The 23,542-nt window shown below is 44.4% G+C and overlaps 1 protein-coding gene across 1 annotated transcript; it reads right to left on the reverse strand.

The window, feature by feature from the left end:
- Positions 1 to 1,161: 1,161 nt before the first annotated feature.
- hif1al (hypoxia inducible factor 1 subunit alpha, like) lies at positions 1,162 to 23,184 on the reverse strand. The gene is made up of 15 exons (XM_064303630.1): positions 23,029 to 23,184; positions 12,993 to 13,183; positions 12,750 to 12,895; positions 12,543 to 12,627; positions 10,862 to 10,977; positions 8,659 to 8,846; positions 6,636 to 6,742; positions 6,233 to 6,380; positions 5,737 to 5,930; positions 5,487 to 5,626; positions 5,191 to 5,283; positions 4,746 to 4,882; positions 4,490 to 4,595; positions 4,136 to 4,232; positions 1,162 to 3,978 (listed from the first exon to the last, which is right to left on the reverse strand). Exons 1-15 carry the CDS (start codon positions 23,058 to 23,060, stop codon positions 3,905 to 3,907), a joined length of 1,854 nt encoding a protein of 617 aa, XP_064159700.1. The 5' UTR covers positions 23,061 to 23,184; the 3' UTR covers positions 1,162 to 3,904.
- Between the last annotated feature and the right edge of the window lie 358 nt (positions 23,185 to 23,542).

Genomic DNA, 23,542 nt, shown 5'->3' on the forward strand with positions numbered 1-23,542 from the left:
AGAAATATTATGCTGAAGTATACCTGAAGTATACTGTAGAGTACTGCAGAAAATTTACATTAATACAGTTAAACTTCAAGTATGCCACAGTATATTTTTTCACATGTATTATCAAAACAATTAAGCGGAGTTGTTCTAATTAGTGAATAGACATTCACTGCCATTAGCTATCTGACATCTATGTTTTTCCAATACACACACACACACACAGAGAGGGTAAAATACAACAAAAAAGTAAGTTATAAATGACAAATGGCACTTCAATTTAATATCAAAATAATCTACAAAATTCAAGAGTCAAAAATGTATTTAGTTCTCACCAGCCACAGCTGAGTCCATAAACACAAAGACTTCATCCTCTTCTTCAACAGCAGGTCTGCGTGCACTTCCAGGCACAATGTCCATCTGCAGCACGCATCTGCTGATGCATCCTATTCTTGTCTCCATGCAGCAGACAGTTTGAGGTATTCATTGCGCTTTCAAAAACTGGTGGATGTCAGCGGCCAGGATCGCTGCATGAACACCTGTTCACAGCTTGAGAAAACTGCTGAACTGTTTTTGGAAACCGTTCAAAATGGCCTCTAACAGCTTTGACCAGACAAAGGCTTGAGGCCTGTAGTTTCGTCTTCACTGCACACAGAGCGGATATGAGTTCACTGTAGCAACAGAACTTTGCGGCAATCCATTCCAGGTGCAAAGGGCTTGAGACATAACTCAACTTTCTTGAATACAGGAAGTTGGAGAGCTCATATTAGCTGTGGCTTTGTCTACCTGAGCGGAATAAGCAGGAAATCTTTTTTAATAGACCATTTTTAATTTCTGTTATCTTCACACAGAACTTTGGCCTACAGGAGCCATTTCAAAGCACGTTTCAAGTCATGAGAGAGGTGGATGATCCTTCATAGTGATCTTTGCATCCGTAGCTGAACCCAGCACAGTGTATAGGCAACACAGGTAATATATTATATATATATATATATATATATATATATATATATATATATATAATATGGAGATCAACAAAAGGCCTTGACTAAAAAGGTTGCTTTGGTCAACAATTTTATGGGGACTTACAGAGACCCAGAATTTCTCATGCCACACCCCTGGCCACGAGTATCAAAACCCACATATATGGTACAAGAAAGGACTCAATGGTAATAATCAATGGTAAAATGTCTTTATTTTTAGTCAGTGATAGATACATGGGTTTACACTGTGAAAATTATGTGAAATAAAACATACGTTGTCTTTCAAAAATAAAAGGGAAAACATTTTCACATTTTACATTTTAGGTACAATTTATTTTCGGGCAGTAGTTATTCGTAATAGTCCTCCATTACCCATTCTTAATTAGGCAACGTAAGACTTGAGGCACCCACACAAATTGTTTGTATCATGTCCTTGCCACTTTAGAATATAAAACAGGATTCACAATGGAAGTACAAGTACATGGGATGCTTTGAACGCATTTTAATGCAACGCATTTCTTAACGTAGGGCTACTTGAAAGACATAATGCCATGAAGCTGCGCCGAATTGCAAAAATGCATTCTCTCGTGGGTGAAAGAAAACTGCAGAAAACACAACTGAGCAGTCGCAATAAAGAAAAGCACTTTCCGCACAACTGTAACGTTGCAGACCTGTAACAAACTGATTTGAGACGCATTGGGACGTAAAAGTAATTCCGCAGGGCAGCAAAGCATTAGCCCTGCCAGTGTTAATTAGGGAAATACTTTAATCTGAAATTATATTCTCTGATTATAGCAGTAATTTGTGTTGTAAATTGAAAGGAGTGCAAGTCACTCTGAACAAGAGTGTCTACTAAATGCCAAATCATCTGTAATTATCATAATCACGATAAACGCGAGCGTTTCTAACCCATGACAATATTTTGATCATGGAAGATATCTTATTTATCCTCAGGAACTTGGACAAGCTTGCAGTCAAGCTCTGCAACTTCGTTTTTCTTTATCAAAGCCAGCTTAATGTTTCTGTAAACATTTAATATTACAGATATACAATCACAAATCGCGGTCTGGAGTACCTGACTGTTTTCATTTTAAATATTTTAAAAAGCTAGGATTTTAAAAAGCTAGCTTAAAAATAGGAAAGAGGTATGCAGATAAAAAAAGACCTGTTGGCAGAAGGCAATTTCATGTATTTGATTTACAAATAATGTTTTTTTTCCCTGCTTTTCCCCGTAAAATTTTAGGTCATAAACTGACAGAAACTCTGGGAGTTTACAGCCAGCGCTTGACATACATGTTACACACCAGATGAGAACTTGTTTTAAAAAGCAAAAGGAAGCAATTATAAGCATTTCATTACATGGCAGTAAAATCTTCTTTGATTCACCCAAAAACAAATTTACAGTGAAAATCCTATGCAAAACACATTATCGAGATGGCTGCTGTTCACAGTCGCAAATGAGCCTGCTGCCAACATAAGAGATTGTCACATTGATCAGTTGGTGGGTCAGCTTGTGTTAATCCCCAATGGCTCAGTCTGGGTAAAAGGAATTTCACTGTCGCTTTCCATCAGTGTATTTTCAGAATGTTTAGTAGGGCACATTGTATAGGGTGCCACTGTACAAGGTTCACACACAAGCAACAATAGTCTTTAAAGAAAAATGTTAAAGTCATAACAACCAGTTTTAATTGAAGCAGCCCGGAAATAGCACACTATATAGGATTAGACAAACAAGCATAACAAAACGAGAGAAAAAACCCCTCAAAACTAGTATTCATTCATTTGTATTCTGTACCTCCACACAGAATGTACTGACATCAAAACCTAACATTTAATTCTATGTGTTTATTCTTGAATTACTATGGCTTAAAAAAATCTAGCAAGTAAAAGTATATAAAAGATGATATAAAAAAAGATGCCACTGAATTATTTGTCCTGGTGAGTCCACCTGATAAGTGTCAGCAACCGTGAGTATTGGGGTGCATATGCTGTCAAACATTTCCTTGCGGTGTTATTGAGGTAAAACAAGGCCTTTTCATTTGAGCTCACTATTCACCTCTAGTTCTACAGTTATGGCTTATTTACCTTTGTATAATAAAAGCTGTCGGGGTTTGAGAGAATGACTCAATAATGCTACCTGATATTGTAATGAGGTATAATTTTTGATTTACAAATATGTTACTTCTGAATATTGGTTGGCAGTAGACTATAATGTAACTGATGCAGTTCATTTTGTGAAAATGAAAAAAAGAGAAAACGAGAACGTGGCTTGTACTGAAGTGAAGACTATGACAGGCAAATGTCAATCTTGTTCTTTTGAGGATCATAGCACACAAGAAACGCATGTTGTCATTACCAACCAAATAGGTGTCTTCACTCCAGTACTTCTTAGGGTGTGCTTACTTGTGCGTATATTTTTTTTTTTAAATCCCAGAATCCCCTAACCGATTCTGACTTTGTCAGCACCATTCATTATTGATTAACTTTTAAAGAGTAGCTGGCCCCTTACAGACACTTCTGAACTGAACTAAAAGAGTGGCATCACGATGCCATTGAGCCCCTCGTGATGGTGTCCCCCACTGCCTTACTGCCAACTACAGGGGTTTTTGAACCGTAAAATAAAGCATGCCAATCTGGTCCAGGAACAGTCCTGTAAAAAACTGAAGGATGAGGATGCAATTTGAGATGCCCTCGTCCCATTTGAAACCCCCTCCTTCCTCTTTCGGTTTCGGGTTTGGTTAGTGATGGGAGCATGGTGCTGCCAGGCGGGACTCTGCGTTGGTGGACGGACGATGCGGAGCGCTGCAGCTGAGGCAGAATAAAAGTCTGGACATGCGAAGAGAGTGCGGAACGTGGATGAGTTCTCACTGGTGGATCCAGCCTGGGACGTCGGCCTACCTCCCACTCCTCCCCCCCTTGCTGGGATATGGGCCAGCTTAAGCCAGAGACATGGGCCTCCTCTTCAGGCCAATAGGGTCCGATGGGCGGGGCAAAAATGTTCTCATCAAGGCTGCCAGAAACAGAGAAATAAGAGGATTAACAGGCCAATCCTTTAATCTGGGCTCACTGTTGTAAACTCTCCTGTTTATGACTAAGCATTAATAATATACACTGATATGGGGGGTTTCATGCATCAGACCAATCACTGCAGCCAAATCTGTCTGTACCTGCAGTGTCGCCCAGGATGGGGTCCCTGTCCGTCAGGAGCTGGCTGTGGCATGGGAGGGGCTCCAACTCTGCTTCATCTGCCTCCACCAGACTGGCCTGTATGAAATCACAATCTCCTTACACACTATGGACTGTGGGGCCCCCAGATTTGATACCGAACCAAGCGCTCATCCATGTACGGGTACGTGTCAGATGCACAGTGAGTAGTGCCTCGACCAATTCCTACAGCCTTGGTGCAGCGGCTATTGTTTAATTGTATGGGAAACTCTGTACACATTGTAGTAGCAGTTAAACCTTGGTTAAACCTAACACTAAGACCTAAAGCTACCCATGAAGCCCCTCCTTCCTCTCACCAGCAAAGCGTGGCTCAGGAGTAGCCTCTCTTCTTCGCAGGTGTCTCTCTTCCTCTTTTCGGGCATGGTGTGCTGTGAGGGTGTCTCTTCATCAACGGTCATAGCTCTGTAAGACAGAGACAAAAGGACAAGTACAATGAACATCAGGTTCATTTACTTCCATTAGACAGCGCAATTGTTCAATATTTCAGTCTTACTGAATGCACCCATATAAAAAAAAACGACCTGCTTCCAGCTCAACTGCCAGTACAATTACCGTTTTCTGTTTACGCCGGTGGTCGGGTCTGGGGGGGACAGCTGGTTTTCAGGGAGTGGATTCAAGAAGGTCAACTGGAAGTCGTCGTCCATGGAGATGTATGGAGCCAGCATATCGAGGTCCATGTTCTCAACATCCTAGGGGATCATGGAACAAAAAAGTCAGCGAAATTTATTTTTTCATTGTACTACAGTGTAATGCCATATCATCAATAATCTGGAAATGGCTAAACCTCAATATGGTGTGGGTTCCTGTTGCAATTATACAACCCTCCAGGTACATCTTAGCCTGGGCTGGAACTGGCTGAGGTCACCTTCTGTGATATTTGGTGTGATACCCAATTTGGGACACTTCAGTATTCAATGTGAAATCAGAATCAAGTTTCATTTGTGAATTAGTGTCCCATAAATACAAAATAATTCAGTTATAATAATCTAAGAGGTACCAATGGCTGGCTTTTCTCTTGGGAGGTGTCTTCTGGTTTTGCAGCAAAGAACTTCTTAACCATGTCTTCGGCCAATGGCTCCTCACTCAAGCTCTGGAATGCACATAGAAAGGGAATCTCCACATCAGACGGTCTTTACAGGAAGTGGGAACAGGATTACAGGAAGTGATGACTGAGATTACAGGATACAAGTATACAGCTGCAGTAGGGTAATGTTACAAGAGAAGAGCCCGTTTACAGGAAGTGGAGGTATGGATACAGAAAGCGGGGTGGAGATATAGGTAGTGAAGTCTCACCAGAGGTGGTGAGGGTTGGGCACTGGGCCCATCAAAAATCGGTGAGAGGAGCTCCCGCAGCTCTGGGGTACAGAGTTCACGAGGGGATTCTGGGATAGAGTCTGGGCTTGGTGGCAGGAAGAATGAAAGTGCCTTTGGTTCTACAAAAGTTAACAAGCAGAAACCAAGATTATCAGGGGAGATAAGAAAAATCAAACAGCGCATTTGTATTCCAGCTGAAAATGTGCGTGTGAGTGAGTCACGGTCTCACCTGTCAGGGGGACAACCTCATCACCTGAAGCAGGTGCCAGCTGTTGTAGCTCCTCTGGACAATCTTTCAGTTTGAAGAAGAGTCTGGAGCTGATTTCCATGACAACCTCTTCCTCCTCACTCTCTGGCTCTTTCTTGGTCTCCAGACACGGGGTCTGCTGAGCTGAGAACACCACATCTGCCTGCTCCACCCCACTGACGGAGGGAGGGAGGGAGAAAGAAAGAGAGAGGATATTTGGAAATATTTCACAGTGTTCCACCATACTGACAGTCTCTCCTTTTGTTTCTAATGTCTTTCCAACAAGAAGAGAAAAAAAGATATGCAATGGAGGTGGAGGGAGAGGAAGAATGGTGGGAGCAAGAAAGATGGAAAGAAAAGAAAGCGAATGGGGTGGAAAGAGAGGAGCCGGAAGCATGAGCTTAGCGAGGACGACGATGGTAATGGAACGCGGGAGAGAGAACGGTAATGGAGATGGAGAGATGTGGCCGAGCGGTACCTGAGGATGAAGTTCAGGCAGACCACGGCCTCCGGTTGGGAGGTCTTGCTGTTGTAGATGACGGTGGCCTGGGTCTCCGCCCACACGAAGCCTCCGCTTTTGGCCAGGAAGCGGTAGTGACTGGTGCACACCTGGCCTTTAGCGAGCACTGCAGGCGACACGGAGCGTCACAGGTCAGGTGATGCACACAGACATCGATCCAAGCCCATCAAATCAGCTCACAGTGAGTGCAGCATTGTGTGCAAGTGATGATCATATAAGAACTTTAAGAACATGGTAAAAACATGATTGATACTGCATAATTACTGTGGCACTTAAATAAATCAGGCTGCTGTAACAATGCAGTCCTCATTAATCAATTCCCACCCGTCTATCTCTAGATCTCTCACCATCAGACACTCACAGATATGCAAGCTTTTGGTCACATGATCGGAGTCCAGGGCGTGATGGAACTCGTAGGCGGATCGGCCAATCAAGTCATCGGGCATGTATCCCACAAGCTCAGTCACCCTGTAAGCACAGGAAGATCAGGGCAGAGAGGGGGGGGATGAGAAACCTCCAGAAGGATCCTGGGAACACAGCTGTTGGGAAACTGATGGGCTGTAACCACAAAAACCACTTTCCAATTATAAGCAAGCCTGGGTTTTCAACAGGGGGGTGGCTGAAGATATGGCCAGACTTGCTATACAATAACTATACATACATTTTTGGAAAATATTTCAAAATATGACCACTTTTTAAAAATATATATAACTATTTTTTACTTATGATGGGGTCCTCTGGATGCCACTGAGCCTCAGTGGGGGTCCCTGGATCAGAAAAGTTTGAAAAACCCTTCTATAGAGGATTCCATTCATGTTTACTGCTCATCTTAATCCAAGAGTCCATGGAGCACAGCATGTTTTGTAGAACCTTTCTTGGGCTTGTAAACAAAAATCCAATAAGAAGAACCAATGAGGATTCATCCTAGCCAGCCAGAATCTTAAGATGACAGAGAAATAAACAAACCAATGTGTCCTCCAAACAGAACTTATTGCGAAATATTTTCAGTTTCAGTCACGCAAAGTTTGGAGACACCTCTGCAAAATCGTGCAGGCGTGCTTGCATCGGTGCTATTAATAAATGTGTTTACCAGAAGAGAACACAGGGTCATTTTTCAGTACAGTAGTGCACTGCGTCTTATCTCAGTAGAGCAAGCCTGAACATTATCTTGTTTTCCGAATCCTGAACGTGAGTCTCCTCGGTAACGCCCCCACCCCCCCATTCCTAACACACTATCCAGACCTGGACAGCACGTTCACTCTTCCTTGCAGCCAGCCCCACCCCAGGCAATCCCAAGCGAGCAACCAATACCAGAGGCCTCTGTCCCACATCTCCATATCTGGCTGGTGGCAATTCCTCAGAATTAACAGGTGATCAGATTGGCTCACCAGCGATCACACGCTTAGCTGGCACTCATGTTAATGTCACTCCCTGACTGTTTCAATGCCAAGAATGGAACATAAACACGGACAATAGCAATTAAATTATGAAAGTTATATGACTGCGTTTCTGTGTACCAGAAGTGTGGACCGACTGGACCGCGAAGTCTGGACCAAAGGTCCACGGTTGCACCATAAGTGCCGCGGCAGTCTGCCGTTACGACACAACCACACGTGAACAGAAACCTGCGAAAGCACAGACCCTGCTTTTGCACACGGCCCTTAAGTTTACACGACCGTCCTACAGGAGCGTCTGCTGCAAGGACGCACTGCCACAGTGCAGTAGTTCTGCTGCGTGGCAGCCGCGCGCGCCTCAGCCGAGCAGCGGTGGGGAATAACACCCCCTCCATGGATACGGAGTAAGAGGAACACCGCGCTCGTGTTGCAGCGCCGCGGCCAGTGGGAACCTGCCCAAGCCAAACGCGTTCCACATCCAGCAACACCCAATCCCTCCTACATGATTGCTCAGCGGTCAACTTAATCCAGTGCCCCTTTCCCTTTGGGGCTGGGTGGGGAAGGGGGGGGGGTAGGATGGGGTTTCAGGTAGAAATTAGGACATTCTGATCCCGACCAAAATGTTTCTGGGTCAAATTCCAAAGCCTCTAGGAGAACGTTGTCAGTACGCCCATAAGCATGTACTTAACCTAAATTGCCTCCAAAATTTTGGATACAGATTTGAATGTTTTAAATATGTAAAAAAAGAAGAAAAGCAGTTACCCTATGTTGCCAATTAATATGAAAATTATATAAATTACAAAGATGCAGTTTTTTTACTTCACCTGGTTCACATTAGAAGAAGACTAAAAAGGTACCACACGGCATGAAAGGACCCCACAGGTTGGCTTAATCGGGGTCCTCAGACTTCTGGCTTTGGCCTTTCTACTTTAGCGTTCTCACCGTATGTAAATGACTTCAGGGTTAGCGTCAGTGTTAGGCTGCACCTACCTGCCCTCACACTGCGTAAAGCGCAGATCCATGCTGTGGCGGGTGAGGAAGGTGCTGCAGTCCAGGGGGAACTCCACGCTGGACGGGTGGGGGATGGGCTCGCACAGCAGCGTCAGGTAGCTGCCAGCGGGGGGCGATGCGTCGCCCTCGCCGCTGTAGGTCCTCATGTGACCCGTGCAGTGCAGAACCTGGGGAAAGAGGGAAAGGCGGGAGTGGTAGGCAGGGCTGGCTCCAGGCATAGACGTCACCTGTGGTTGCCCAGGGCGTCATTCCTCTGGAGGGGTGCCAAATGTTAAAAAAAAAAACAACGCTCTGCGTCCATGATAGTTGGTAGGTGATCGCAGACCCAGTCCACAATAGCAATCACCGGCTCCCCCAAGGTGGCAGAAAGTCTAGAGCCATACCTGGTGATATGACATCTCAACATATCTGAGCTGAGCTCATTGATCTGTGGATGAGTGAAGTTAAGGAAAAGTCAAAACTATGGCTGAGGAGGACCCTTGTTCAGAGGCCCAGCCATGGCAGGGAGGTGGTGGATTTGAATGAAACTATTCAGCAGGACAAAGCTGACAGTGAATATACTATGAAAATAGTATGAAAACAGTACCCTGTCTGCAAGGGGTCAGATGGACTAATTGGTAGGGTCAGATTATTAAACCTTAGCAGAACTGATGGCATGCTTTGATCATTGCTAATGTAGCACATACATTTTCTTTTCTCTTTTATTTCAAACCCATGCCACTATGGCAGTAGATTTTGAAAAAAAATCTTTGAGAGCAAAATAACTAGCACACAAAAAAAGCAAAACACAAGTTCAAACTTCTTACATTCTCTTTTTACATTTAGATTTAGATTGTTGTTGTCCAACATTTGTACTTCACTTTGCTTTCGGTAACATTCTGCGGTTTCCCATATCAATAATTTGGCTCTCAGTTCTCACATTTTTGCTTGCCGTTGAGACTAATCTCACCGCATGCCACGCCACATTTTTACGAAGAGACTCTGTGTTCAAGACGTGCGTCACTGCTCGGGCTGATCTGGGTCAAATTACGAACTTCCTGTTTAAAGCGCGGTACATAAACAATCGCTGGCGCAGCCAGAAACAAGCCTGGCCAAACTCGCTTGCATTCCAGGGCAGCGCAAAATTTAGGCAACTGGGACGCGGGAACTCCGCCGCGCCGATCTACGCGGGGCCTGGAAGCTACGTGCCAGATGGCGAATACGGGCCCTACTGGCACGAAGCCTTGTGCGCATAGTACAGTACATCTGGGCTGTGCCAGCAGCTCACGTGCACCCCCACTAAACCAGCTCCGTCACACGGCCTGTTACACAATAGCTCTGCCGCTGATCTGACCGTGCTGAAGAGAACACACTTCATTCGCTCCGACCTGCACGAAATGACGGGGACGTATACGATGCATTGGGGGTTGGTCTGCTCACACAGCTTCCCAGGGCCGGATTTATAAGACCGTTTATACACTCTCTGAAGAAAGAGTTCCAAAAGACTCCTCTGTGTCTCCAGAGCAGGGGTGTTGAACTGAATCCCACGCGGGGCCGCAGAGTCTGCGGGTTTTAGCGTTTTCTTTTCAATTCGGCTGCCAATTAAGGCCTTGAGAACAAGGTGTTTGGATTCTTTAGCCAATCAGTGACATAGAGAACACCCCAAAAACCAGCAGTCACTGTGGCCCGCCAGGACTGAAGCTGATAGCTGTGCCATAGAGGAACCCTGTCTAATTCAAGCGTTCTTTGTTGGGCAAAATGGTTCAATCTAGGAGCTTTCACATTTTTCACACATGACGGTTCCACAGAGAACTAAAATAGGTTCCCCTATGGACACAAGCCAAAGAACCTTTTTTTTCTGAGAGAGTACGATAATTCTTATGAAATATCTTATGAAAATGTGTTTATGTTCTTATCAAGTTAAATTCATCAAATTATACAGGTTCCAAAATATCCCCTGTACTTAAATATCTTCCTTTAGCCAGGAGAAAAAACTTTCCAGTAGCCCATTGGAAGAATTCCCTTTTTTCAGCCTTCCTGGAATGTTCTAGAAACAGCATTGCTGCAGAAGTGCTAAAGTCCCAGCAGGAATAAACCACTCCAAAATGGCACATGCCTTAGCTGATGATGATGTGATTGAGAGACACAGAAGGCTGGTACACACTGAGGGGGGGTGAGACTGCAATTGTAAGTGCAGAAGTACCTTCCAAGTGGCGGACTTGATGTTGACAGTGCGCCCCCTACTGGTCAGTGTGCTCTTAACCCTCAGAAAGAAGTCTCGTTCAGTCCACTGGTCTGACTGCTTCTTCTTGGACTGGCCTGGGTTGCACAAAAAAGGATGTTGGCATGAGGATGAGAGAGCAAACAAATCAACACAGAACTTAAAACTACGTGAAGGCTACCCAGTACAAATTAGATTACTTGTTCAACAGATTTTTATTTCCAGATAGCAAGCCTGAGTACAAAATAGTCCCCCTGAAAAATTACAGATTTAGATTACTGGCAACTCTAAGACTCAGCAAAGCTTATCTCCTTGAACATGAGCAGATGGCGTCCAGAGTGCTTTAGACAACAGGTTAATTAATATACAGCCTAGATTGACACATATTAACATATTACTTTTCAGTTAACTTGTTAAAGAATATAAAATGCTTGCTCAAATTATTACCGAGAATGAAATATATCCACACAAAACAACCTTACAGTTTGTAGAATACTAACTCTAAATTCAGAGAGGAAATTATTCAAGCGAGCGTCAATTACAGACAGCACTGAAGAAAGTGCATTCCAGGCATACGTCAGCCAATCCATACGAAGTGACTATCATGAACTATCATGGAAATCAGTTAATTCAGTTTGATTTGTACAGTGCTACTGAGGAAGACATTGCCTTAAAACAAGGTTATTAGATTCCGAGTCCCAGTGGCATCAAAACCTATGAAAAGGCAAAGCGATGTCAAATAAAGACTAGCTGCTAAAAGAAAGTAATTTTACAGTTGTGGAACACGTGGTTCATGAAAGTTCTTTTCCTCAACAACAACTAATATGAAAAAAACAATCAAACTTTCTGGTATAGAGGTCACATAAACACAAAATTAAGCATTTTCCAAGCAGATAAATATGTGGTGCATTCTGAAAATGCTAGTGCTTCTATTGCAACATTCAGTTCAGTCATGAGTTCAGAGGTGTCTGTAACACCAAGAGCTGGGAAAAGGCCATGTAGATTGCACAACTTATCAAAAAATACAAAAGCGTCTATGCCACCTCTGGCCATTGGGAACAACAGCAGAGATGTAACACAACAAACTGATTTAAAGCTGTATGCATTCATTTTTTGACTGTGAGCATGTGTAAACAAAATAAAAAAACACAGATCAGACGAAAGCTGAAGTGGCAGGTGGAACACTATTTTAGTCCTTTTGACTGGATGCAGCCATGTTGTCACGCCAGACGTGTGGTTAAACCAATCAGAAGCCTGAAAATAGCTGCACAACAAGAGGACTGGTCCGGCACGTTCGCTCACGAAATCAAGAAAGCAGCGGACACTGCATTATCAATCAAAGCATCGTTATACTGTGTTTCAAAATAATGAATACTAGTGAATCTCCACCAGATTGTATTGTTTTTGTTTGATGAAGCGGCACATCTGTTAAGCTGTTCATTAAATTTTTATGGCCTTCGTCTGACAGGAAAAACCAGTATAAAGGTTATTCAGCATGAACTTGTTCTTGTTCTCATGTGACTTTATTTCCGGTCGGCTGAGTCATCAGGCCTGACAGGAGACACACTCCCAGAAGAGACAGACAGACAAAGTTTACACTTGAGGCAGGCGGAGAGACGCACAACACTGACAAAACAGGCAGACGCAGTGACGTTAGCCTCACCTGATTTGGGAGTCAGGACGTCCCGGAGCTCCTCCTGGTCGCAGGGGTGGACGAAATCGTAAATGCTCTGTCCCAGCAGCTCCAACTGCAGGAGAGCAACCTCAGTGTAAAAGCAAAGACAAACCGACACAGCACAGGCAGGCCGTGCCTTTAAGGAATCACATACAAACATCTATGTGATCTGGGACTGGAGAAGGCTCCACCCACCTGTGTGATACCGATGTGTTTGCTGACACATTCGGACAAGAAGATCATATCGCCCTCCTCAGTCAGCACCATGATGAACCCTGCCAAGGCCCTGGGAAAGAATCGGTCTGTCGGCTCCTCCTTGTCCTCCTCCATCTTCTCACCGCCTACGCCAACAGGGATGTCCACAGTCACACGGGTCAGCCAGCCAACCCCACGGCCGACAACGGGGATTGACAGGGGAGGCAGCCAATCGGCGCTCACCTGGGCGGAGGAGGTGGTGCATGCGAAGGAAGCTGAGCGTCACCCTCATGATGGCAGCCTTGTCCAGGTGGGAGGAGACGCGGCGGGGGAGGGGCAGGGTGTGCGCCAGCTGGTAGAGCACCTCAGTCTCCTGACTCCTGCGGGACCGCGCCGCGTCGCGGGAACGCACCTTCCGTAACTCCGAATTCGGCCTGAGGAGAGGGATTCAAGCTGGTCAGCCATTTACAACCACCACCAATATGTAAACACCCACCTGGATGATGCATGGCAGCCATTTTGTGCCAGAACACTCACCACACATCAGCTGAGGTGGAGAGCGAGAAAACAATTTTTTGCTAATTAAACAGGGGGATGATTAGGTGGCAGGTTGAGAGACCCAGGTTGGGAATTTAACCAGGACACCAGGGAACCCCCTGCTCTTTGCAATGAGTGTCATGGGATCTTTAATGACCACAGCGAGTCAGAAGCTCGATTTAACATCTCATCTGGGACACGGCGTCTCCAACAGCACAGTGTCCCCATCACTGCACCTGGGCATTGGGGTTTATTTGACCAAATGGAAAATCACCCCCTACTGGCCCACCAATATCACTTCCAGAAGCAACATAATTTTCCCAGGTCTCCCATCGACATATTAACCAAACCCACATTTGCTTAGCTTCAGCCATTCAACAAGAACAGGATACATGGTAGTATGACTGCAGTCTATAGGCTAATTCTTAAACAGTCCTAAAATAAATCTGAACATTTATTTTAGGAGTGGAATAAACTGTGTCGTTGTCCTTGCTTGACATGACTTTGTCTATTGCAGGAACTCCATTGCAAAACTGTCATCTTTGCCCCATAAACTGCTTGTGTGCTATGGGATAATTCTCCCTTTGTGTCAGGTTCTTCCAGTTTCAAGCTGATTTTTTACCCAATGTAGCAAGTGCACTCGTGTCACATATCAAACACAGATATAACTAGCTATTTAACTTAGCTAACAAAATTATTTTCAGTACATTTTACCAGAAACAACACCGCGTGTAGGAAACAGTGGGGCTCTGATACTCTGCTTATGACATCTGACCCCAATCCACACCACCCCCTGACTCCTCTCCCTCTGGAGCACTCCTCCCCTGTTCTCCCCTCTTTCCACCGGGAGTCGATTCCCGCCCGGCAGCGGGGCTTTTCAAAATGTCCATTTTTCAGACAGGAATCCTTTCCTGACTCCAGAAAACCTGCAACATCTCATTCTCCTCTTGCAGCAATTCACTGCTGTGCTGCTAACCGCTAAAAGCTGCAGCTAGCCAAACTGTACAGAAGTCGTCCGATGGCCATTTTTGTTAGCCATTTGTCAGGAGACTGACAAAGCAGCAACTGCAGGAGCCAAACAGCAAAATCTGGCCTCTGGCTTTGGAGTTTATGGTCAGCAAATGGATCAACAGCTTGACTTTAATATGGCAACCTTGGCTTGACACCATCCTCACACGCCGGTGCCTAGCAACAGTCACAGGCACAAGCAGCCCTGTGTTCACTCATGCAGTACCAGGGGTGATATATTGAGGGGTGGGGGGGGGGTTAGGATGATTCCAAGGATCCTGACTGAGATGGGCCCTCACAGAATTGTGCGGTAATTGTGCAGTGATAGGAGTGCCCGAGGGTGGTGAGCCCCAATGTGAGAGCTTTTCACAGGGCCTGAAAATTGCCTGGTGGCGCTTTCAGTGACTTGAGTCTAAGTGCCCCCCCTGCATAACAAACTCCAGAAAACAAAGTGTTTGAGCGGGTGGTGTTCCCAGCCTGGCCTGCACTGAACGGGGGCAGAGTTTCGCCTCCGTACGCTGTTCACTGGAGGAGGGAAGGGTGGAGAAGCAGGCTGGCTCCACTTGTTCTGCCTCGTAGGTCACCTGATGATATGGGAGATTAGGGACTGAGGCACAGGGCTTTGATGGGGGAAAATACACTTGGGCGGAGGGGGGGGACGGAGTGTTCCTTTATAGCCCCAAGCTGAACAAATGGCTCCTTCATGCTCTCCTGCTTCCAGTGTCCCGCCCTGGATTAAAGCATACTTAAACAAACACTGCCTCTCTTTAACAGCATCTCTGTACGCCACCGTGCACTCTGTCAGAGCGAGACATTCGCTTATACACATCTGCTCAAAGCAAATACGCATTTTGAGCATGTGACCAATGACTAGTCCTTATTTGTCTAAACATGTTAGAAAGCAGCTAAACCCAATTCAGCACTGCCTAGAGCACGCTTGGAACAGTATGTCCATCCCTTGCGTGGGTTTCATTCCAAACAGTCTTTTTTTTCCAGAATACATCAGACAGATTTACAACAACAGGGTGCGTCAAATATGTAGTCTTATGTACCTTGGAAAGCTTATTCGATTTTTCTTTCAGCGGACAGCCCAAGATGTTAAGATTTAACCAGAAGTGCTCCACTGACCCTGATTTGAAGGACTATGCACAGCAATGGACATTGCGCAACGGTCCTGAGTGTACACGAGGGAGATGGTTTTCTCCGTCAGACAGCTTCTGCCCCCTGGGAGCCTGAGGCAGACCCCTTCTGTCTTTTAAAAGGCATTCAAATCAAACTATGAACAACTCCGACATCTCACTGGTAGGAAGTATAGAGGTCTGACCCCCGGATCCCCAATCCAGGCCTGCAAAAAAATTTGAAGGCAAAATTCGAAACTGGCACAGAAGCACAGAGAAGTGGACTCGCCCATAAAGCCGGCAGACCAGTTTCAGCAGGATCAGCGCGGGAGCTTGTAACAGACTGGCTTCAGCTCTCGTGAGTCCTCACAATGTTATTAATGTTCTCCACTCTCACCCATGTTTTGCAACCGACAGCAACGCAATAAACAGAGGAAGTCACTTCTGGCTCGAGGGGTTTTTGTACATAGGCAGGCTGGCCACACTATACAATGCTAACAATGCTAACGCATTGTTCTTCCTTGTATTGTTTAGTGAAGCCTGGGACAATATTTACACATTATGTGCCAGCAGAGGACGTTATAGAAAACGACCCAGAAGAAAACAAACCCACAATGCACTGCTCTCTGGAGGTCACATCCTTCCCCCGCCGTTTTAGAAGGACATGGGAGGCAAAAGGAAATAAGAGCAATGCATACACTGCTCCCCAAATCACTGGTCCATTACTCCCCACTACAGTACCATCAGGCCTTTGACTCTCACTCTGTGGGTCATACAGTTGGCCATGTTATGCAGAGTAATAAACCCCCGGATTTAGAGAGCAGTTAATGCCTTGGATGAACTCTACTTCCTTTTCCGTGATGCTTTTTTCCAGTCCAGCAGCTGCAAAAACCATCCCACGTGAACCTATTCTCTTTTTCTAGGCAAAAGGCAAAAGCCTTGCTTCCCCTGACCTGCCTTGGATGGCTTCCATATCAGCAGTCAGCAGGTGTTGGGCTGCATGGTTGGGAATGCCACTGCAATATAACCCAGCACGACAGTCTGCATTTCAGCTGAGTTAGTCTGACCTGCTGCTCAAGTGCCGCTGACCCCGAAGCACCTTCTAAACTAGGGCTGTGCCATATAGGCTACCCAGACAATAATTATCAAATGCAATGACGGTCATTGCCACCGTGTGGCATACTGCCTTCCTGCCTTGTCTTTTTCTCTTTAATTATACCTGATGCGGAGGTAAACAACCATGCTTCAGAGGCCACGTGCCAGAGACCGTTATTGCATTCGATAATTATCATTGTGGTGTATTGCCCACCCCTATTTTAAACCAGCGTAACTTTTCAGTCATTGCTTACAGCCTTGCAAGGCCATCTCTTACTAATATGCAGACTGTGTGGTTGCATAGCCTCCCCCCTCCTCCAACCACTAGGGGCCCCGTTGAGCTGCTGTGTCCAGCACCAAAATTAAAATGACCAGTCTGATCAGCGCATCCCCATCCTATACAGACACCCCGCCCCCTCCCCTCCCCTCCCAGGGTCGAATGAAGCTGGAAAAGTATTTTACATTGTGTCCTGACTGCCAATTATGTACGAGTGAGCACTGTAAAAAGCTCTCCAACTGCCCCAGGCCGGCAGAGCGCAGAAGTGCACGTATTGGATTGTCCTGAGTAAATCAAATAGCACCTGCCTTAGCAATCGAATCTCGGTTGCCCAACTGACCAAAGGTGCTGCTGTTACTCAATGTGGTGCAGAAATCTTGCAAACTAGAACTTCAGCCCCTTAGATCAAGACTCCGGAGTTCCCCTAATCCTGCGATCGGGGGGGATTTCTTTCTCAGCCTAACGCAGGGCCAGAGAGCAGCCCTGCTATGTGGCGTGAGGGAGCTGAACATTTGTAGGAGCAAAGAAGTCTTGGCAGGCGTTGGTCCCAGCGGTCTGCTCCGGAGGGCTCTCAAGACTGCAAAACCGAATTCTCAGCAGCGCTTACAGAACCAGCCAATGCTCTCCGCCCCCTCCAGCCCCCTCACCATTCATCTAGGGCAGCTGTCGAGTAAATTTCCACCAGCCCCAAGCAAGCGCGGAAGCAAAATTCTAACAGTCGGTTTGTCAGTCCCAGCGCGTTTCGTGGGCGACGGTTTGACGCGCTGCCAAGACGAACAGCGAGAGGACGCCAAACGCAAAAGCCTGCACACCGCGCTAGCCGCTAGCCGCTGACACGAAGACCGCGCAGTCATCTGTGGCTCTGCCTTCCTGCGAGACTTTCGCCCTTTGTTACCATTATCAGCCCGACGGAGCGAAATGAAACGGTCTTTATGTGCAGCAGACGGCCCTCCCACCTGTGAGGAGGGAAAGACACAACATCACAGGGCAACAGTACAGCCCTTTTCTCATGTGAGATTCTCAGGCAGGTCCCAACAGGGCTCATTCCAAATCTGTCCCCACAATCCCATTCACACACTTCCATCTTTGTGGTCTTTAAAAGGCTTTCTGCAAATCCTTCAAAAGTCCTAATGAAGTGTTTGAAATTCACTTTTCTAAAGGCCTTAAAAGGTCTTAATTTGTCTTAAATACTTTCCAAATGTCTATATTTTTTGTGGTCGATTACTGGCATAACATTGACATGTTAACCCAATACTTGGTTTCTGAAGAAATGGATGGATATAAAGCTCCTTCTTTTGATGTTTCATGCAAATAAACAGGAAGGGGCATAATTCCCTTCATCTTTCGTAATTGGCGCCATTTTAGTTATCTTCACAAAAGAATATCAGGACTGGATATTCACATTAACATTTACATATTCTGGACAGTACTTCAAAAGCATTTCAGTGTCTTATTGCCAATTATTTGGCCTTAAAGTGCATGCCAAGTGATATCAGAAACCTCTTAAGAAGTTCTAAATGTCAATCTGTAAATCTTTCTCAAGTCTGCATAAACCCTCATTAAAAGGCACCAAGGGTGGTACTATAAGAACATAACACCCAGATGCTTACTAAGTCCTGCCAGCTGAATGGTCAATATGCATTTCTGCAGTGTGTATAGAATAGAATATTCATTTCTGCAGTATATATAGCTAGAACATAAAATACACTGATTATAAAATACGAGCCATTTTCAGTGCAAAGCAGAACACAAAGCCCATGTCCACTGAGGGGGCAAGCCATCATGCAGTGTACAGGACAGCGACACTGAGCCAAGAGCAAAGCTCGTGTTTCCCTTCATGTTCCCACAAACCTGCTTGTACAGTTTGAACGGGCGAGAAGCAGCTACCCAGTGGTCTGCTTTGGGCCTGAAAATCTGGCTGCTCTCTAAATGCCACCAAAAGGACAGGCTGACAGGACAGCAAAATGATTTACTCTGGAGCCCCCGGGAGTTGATAATGCCTACGGTGTCAAATATTTTTTGGCTGCCATATAAAATGAACTTCACAGTGATCACACTCGCAGGTCACATGGTGAACTGTTGATGGCTAGCTACCGAGACAGGCAAAAGTGAATTGGGAGGTTAAGAGAATGTATGTGTATTAGTGGTCACAGATATATGAGAGTCGGAGAGATAATGGCAACCATCTCAGAAAAGTTTAAGAATCAATGAATGATTTTCACAAATTTTTAATTTGTCATCCCTTTTCCATATCAAACTGTAATGAAAAAAGGCAATTGGGGCTACATGATATTTCACCTGGCTAAAGGAATTACCTTGTAATTCATAAGACCCTGTGCAACCCTGAATTCATGACATACTGCAACCTCTCAGGCCCTAAATACATCGGTAAAGCCTATTAACATGTGTTCTTTCTTATAAAAGAAGATACATGTTTCATCTAGGCCTACTTAACTGAAACTTAAAAATTTAACATCAAACTATATTCCTACCGCATATAAAATCATCCTTTCAACAGACAACTAAAATGAACTTCTTTTTCCTTCTCTAAACCTCCCTTCTCGGTCCACAATGCATTCACAATGATTGCACAACAGCCTAATACATGAGCATCAGCATCCATTCATTGGCAGTGCTAAACCCGTGTGGGTATGCTCTTGCAGCTACATTAGAGCTTCATGGCGCTGCACACAGTTTGTTACTCTGGCAAGTATGTAGCCAGCCATGTTGTGAAATGTGTGTCACAGCTTCATAATACTGATGTGAAAATAGACACGTACAACTTATGTTATTTTTAAACCGAATGGCTGAAAGAGCTATTCCCCAAACACAGTTAAACTCCCACAAGAAAATTATCGCACTACACTCTCGTCTCACTGCACCTGATCTTGTGTGTGTTTGTGTGTGTGCGCGCGCGTGTGTGTGAGAGAGAGAGAAGGAATGTGTGTGAGAAAATGTGCGTGAAAAAGTAAATGTGATAGAGTTGCAGTGGTTAGCCAAATATTTTCTGACATTGCCTTCCAAGCCCAATTAGCTGGATTTTATCCACGAATACCCCTTTTAAAAAAAAACAAAAAAAAACTTTTTGGCAATGGTCCAAGGAATTCCAGCTGGATAGTGGTGAGAGAGATAAAGCAAAGAACAGATAGGCTAGGGATTTAAAACAGAACTGAACAAGATGGAGAAATGGTACGGTAGAAAACGGGAAGGGAAAATGAAAATCTTCTTATGGTGTAATGCAATTTATTTAAAATATAATGTAAATAATACTTGCAGTTCCCTGACTTTTCAAAAAGATGTGTAACCCACATTTCTATTTTTTATTTATTCATAGGCATTTACATTTTTTACACTTCAATCTGTTATTTTAAATATTTGAATATTTGACCTCCCATTTAGTTTGTACCCCTTTGCTTCTTTTCAGGATTTTATTTAATTGCAAAGGGCACTCCCAAAACTGAGAGCCAGGCTCTCCGTGAGTTTCCCTTCAAATAAGTTAAATTTACAGAAATATTTTATTTGGCCACATAGTATTTTTTTCTGCCCCTGTCTACAACAGCAATCTCTGTGGCTGAGATTCGCAACACTTCACGCCATTGGGCTGTGTACAGATTTAAGAACTTTCCTAAAAGGCAACACACTTTCAGATGCCAGACCATGCTGGGAACAGCTTTCTGGAACACTGTGCCCTAGAACATCATATGCAACTGCTTCTGATGGCAGGCCGTGCGGCCATTTTCTGCCTGCTGCTGTCACTGTACAAGTGTTCCTGGGATCCATGGATGGAAATCCCAGGAGGGGCAGGGGGGACATGTCTTGCCCAAATAAAAAAATTAAAATCTAATGTCCGTCCCTATTATGATGTTGTTTTGGGTGGTGAGGTTAGTGTCCCCCTGAAAAAAAATCCTAAAAAAAATTTAGAGCTTGTTGCCCCCCCCCCGCCAAAAGTTGAAATATGACCTTTTCTAGGATCAGCAATACTTTAGGCTACAAACGCCTGTGTTGAGTGGTTTGAGAGTACAATTACACACAATGTCCTCTGGTATTAATCTTCCACATGGTTTATTTCTGCCCTTGCAAAAAATAGAGGTTGGATGTCATCCAAATATTGCGCAATGATAGCCTTTTCCATTTGCACAAGCTTGTAATGACGCCAGCTCCTGGAACAATATAAAGGTTGAGAACAACAGACTCCCCCATCTGAAGGCTTGGAGGGCCCACGGACCAAACAGGCATCCGGCCCGCAATCAAGAGAACACCGTGTACTCCAAACAGGGGCTGACCATCAGGGCACTACGGCCAGAACAATGCAGGCTCTCTCCCACACACACCCTCTGTGCCAACAGGGATCCTAACTTATTGGAGGCTTTAAAAATAACACGCGGTCCAGCCAGCAAGAGCTCTGGTTCAGTGGGGCAGGCCAATGCCACGCCCACCCCTACCTCCCAAAATCTTCACTTACATCATACTGTCCTGCAAGGGCATGCATTTGGGTGTAACAGTACACGTATTCGTACCAAACCATTCAGTACTGGTATTTCGGCTCAGTAGGCCTCCATCAACGCACCCGCGGAACGTTTTTGTGTTGAACACAAGTTCAAAACTCCGAGTTCCCATCGATGACTAAAGATTTGCAAATATTGTGTTTGCAGAGTTGTCAGTTCGGCCCAGTTTAATCGGTACAGCACGAATAGATAGCGCCCAGAATAGTCTTCCTAAATAAATGATGAGCCATTAATAAAAATGTCTGGATAAGGAAAGTGTAAGTAAAACGGATTTGAAACATAAAACTGTGACGAGCAGTAGCCACATTTTTTTTGGTGGTGCTGTGCCCAACACGGGACAATACCGTAGTGAATATTAGTAATGGGAAAGCTCTATACTGGCTCATGCTGCCAACTCCAGTCATGCAGCATTATTCCACACACAAAACGATTTGCCAACACTAAACAAATGTGAGATTTGAGTTGAAAGGGCCAGTGGATCCAAGCTGATCAGTAACTAGACCCTATCAGCGCAGGTTGAGGAGGGCCTGCAGGGCTGGCTGAAATGCTTTTGCACGTGTTATTAATCACCTTTCTCAAGGTAAACCACTTTTGCCGCACCTCGGTCCAACGAAAATTTTTTTTAACCAACTACAAGCTACGACTTTTATTAGCCTATCTACTGCATGCGCCATCTCTGTGAGGTATGCAAGCGTAACGCTTCCCACAATTTCTTCTCTTCAAGTGTAAATTAATCCCATCGACTGAGCGCAAGCGAACACGCCAGGTAAGATTTACACAAGTCTGACTCATATATAGCCAAGCCAACTACCAAACTATAGGATTGAGTAGTCTGGGGGGGGGGGGGAACTACAATCGATATTGTAGGCTATAACCGAGAATAAGCACTTTAGCACACACGTGTAAATTTCGCAATTCCACACGGGCTCCTTGCATAACATTTATTCTACAACTACATGATAAACGCGGCCTGTTCTGTTGACCGAACATTTACAATGCAGCGCTAAACTTAGCAAACACTAAAGCGAACCCCTGCACGAACGAACGGGTAGCTAGCAGCTACCTTGCTAGACTAACACAATACAAGATTACCATAGAAGGTTACTGTAACGTTAGTTAGAAAACATCAACCAATGTACTATTAAATCAATTTAATAAACTTACTTGACAAAAAAAATATTAACTGAGATCTAGCTAGATAATACACAAAAGCATAAAAGGCCCATATTATATTAAAATGTAACACGTCACTATCTGGTGGTGGAGCAGATGACGTTACCAAAATTATAAGATCAATGTGTTCTTTTTAGAATTCTGGCCAGTCATGAATGCACAGCTACAGAACACATACATAGCCTACATAAAAGTAATAACAAACGTCTTTAATTCAATTTTAGTCTGCATGAGAGCTCAGCAATGGTTCAAAGAGTTTGAGAAATGTCAAGATTGCACATGCAAAAATTAAACACTGTTGTCGCTGTGGACATCGCAGTATTTCGAAAAAAGCATTAAGCATTGCTAATCTGTCTGGCTAACTATATCGGCAATTGAACCACTGCACCCACCAAACAAATTAAATAAATACCTAGCTAGCGAGATCATAGTTGTGGGCTATATCACTTGAGTGGCTAGTTAGCATGCTATAGCAAGTGTCAAAGCTAAGTTGAAAAGACCAAAACACCGATCTTCCATGGTAGCGACATTCTTGTAATAAAAATTCATACAACGCAGAATCTTACCTTTTTTCGTCCGGTTCCATCTCTGCCTCCATGACGTTTGATTATAATGATAAAGTAAAGTAAGCAACTAGCTCTCGCTCCTAGCTATGAGCTTGTTATTGTTTATGACATGTACTTGCGCACTGAGAGAAATTTGAGAACCAAGTCTAACCACGCCCCATTTCATTGTGACACCTCCCCTTTCCCCCAGGGCTTTCTTACTGGCTCAGTCTTTTTTATTTTTTTAATGATTTCTTTCCAGAACAGAATGTACAAATAAGGAAACAAAAAGGCGACGTAAACATTAGAACAGTTGAACTGAACTAAAAGGATATTGAACGACTTATTACACTGATACATTTATACATTCAACAAAATAAAATAAGTATCGTAAGACATTGATTTATAGATTTTATTGCCTTTTTTGTTAATATGTTTCACATACTTGAGGGATTTAAAATAATTTCCAAAATCACTGATGAAGTATGTGAAACATGGATACGCTTTTCCATTTGAAGATGTGAATATTATATTT

The sequence above is a fragment of the Anguilla rostrata genome, chromosome 12 (assembly GCF_018555375.3).
Source record: "Anguilla rostrata isolate EN2019 chromosome 12, ASM1855537v3, whole genome shotgun sequence".
NCBI classification, from domain to species: Eukaryota; Metazoa; Chordata; class Actinopteri; order Anguilliformes; family Anguillidae; genus Anguilla; species Anguilla rostrata.

Coding starts and splice junctions, on each gene's coding strand:
- hif1al (XM_064303630.1), bottom strand. CDS start 23,060: ATGGAGGCAGAGATGGAACCGGACGAAAAAAG. Junction 8,847..10,861: donor TCAAGTCCGCCACTTGGAAG/GTACTTCTGCAC, acceptor CTCTTTCCCCAG/GTTCTGCACTGCACGGGTCA. Junction 5,627..5,736: donor TGAGGTTGTCCCCCTGACAG/GTGAGACCGTGA, acceptor TAACTTTTGTAG/AACCAAAGGCACTTTCATTC.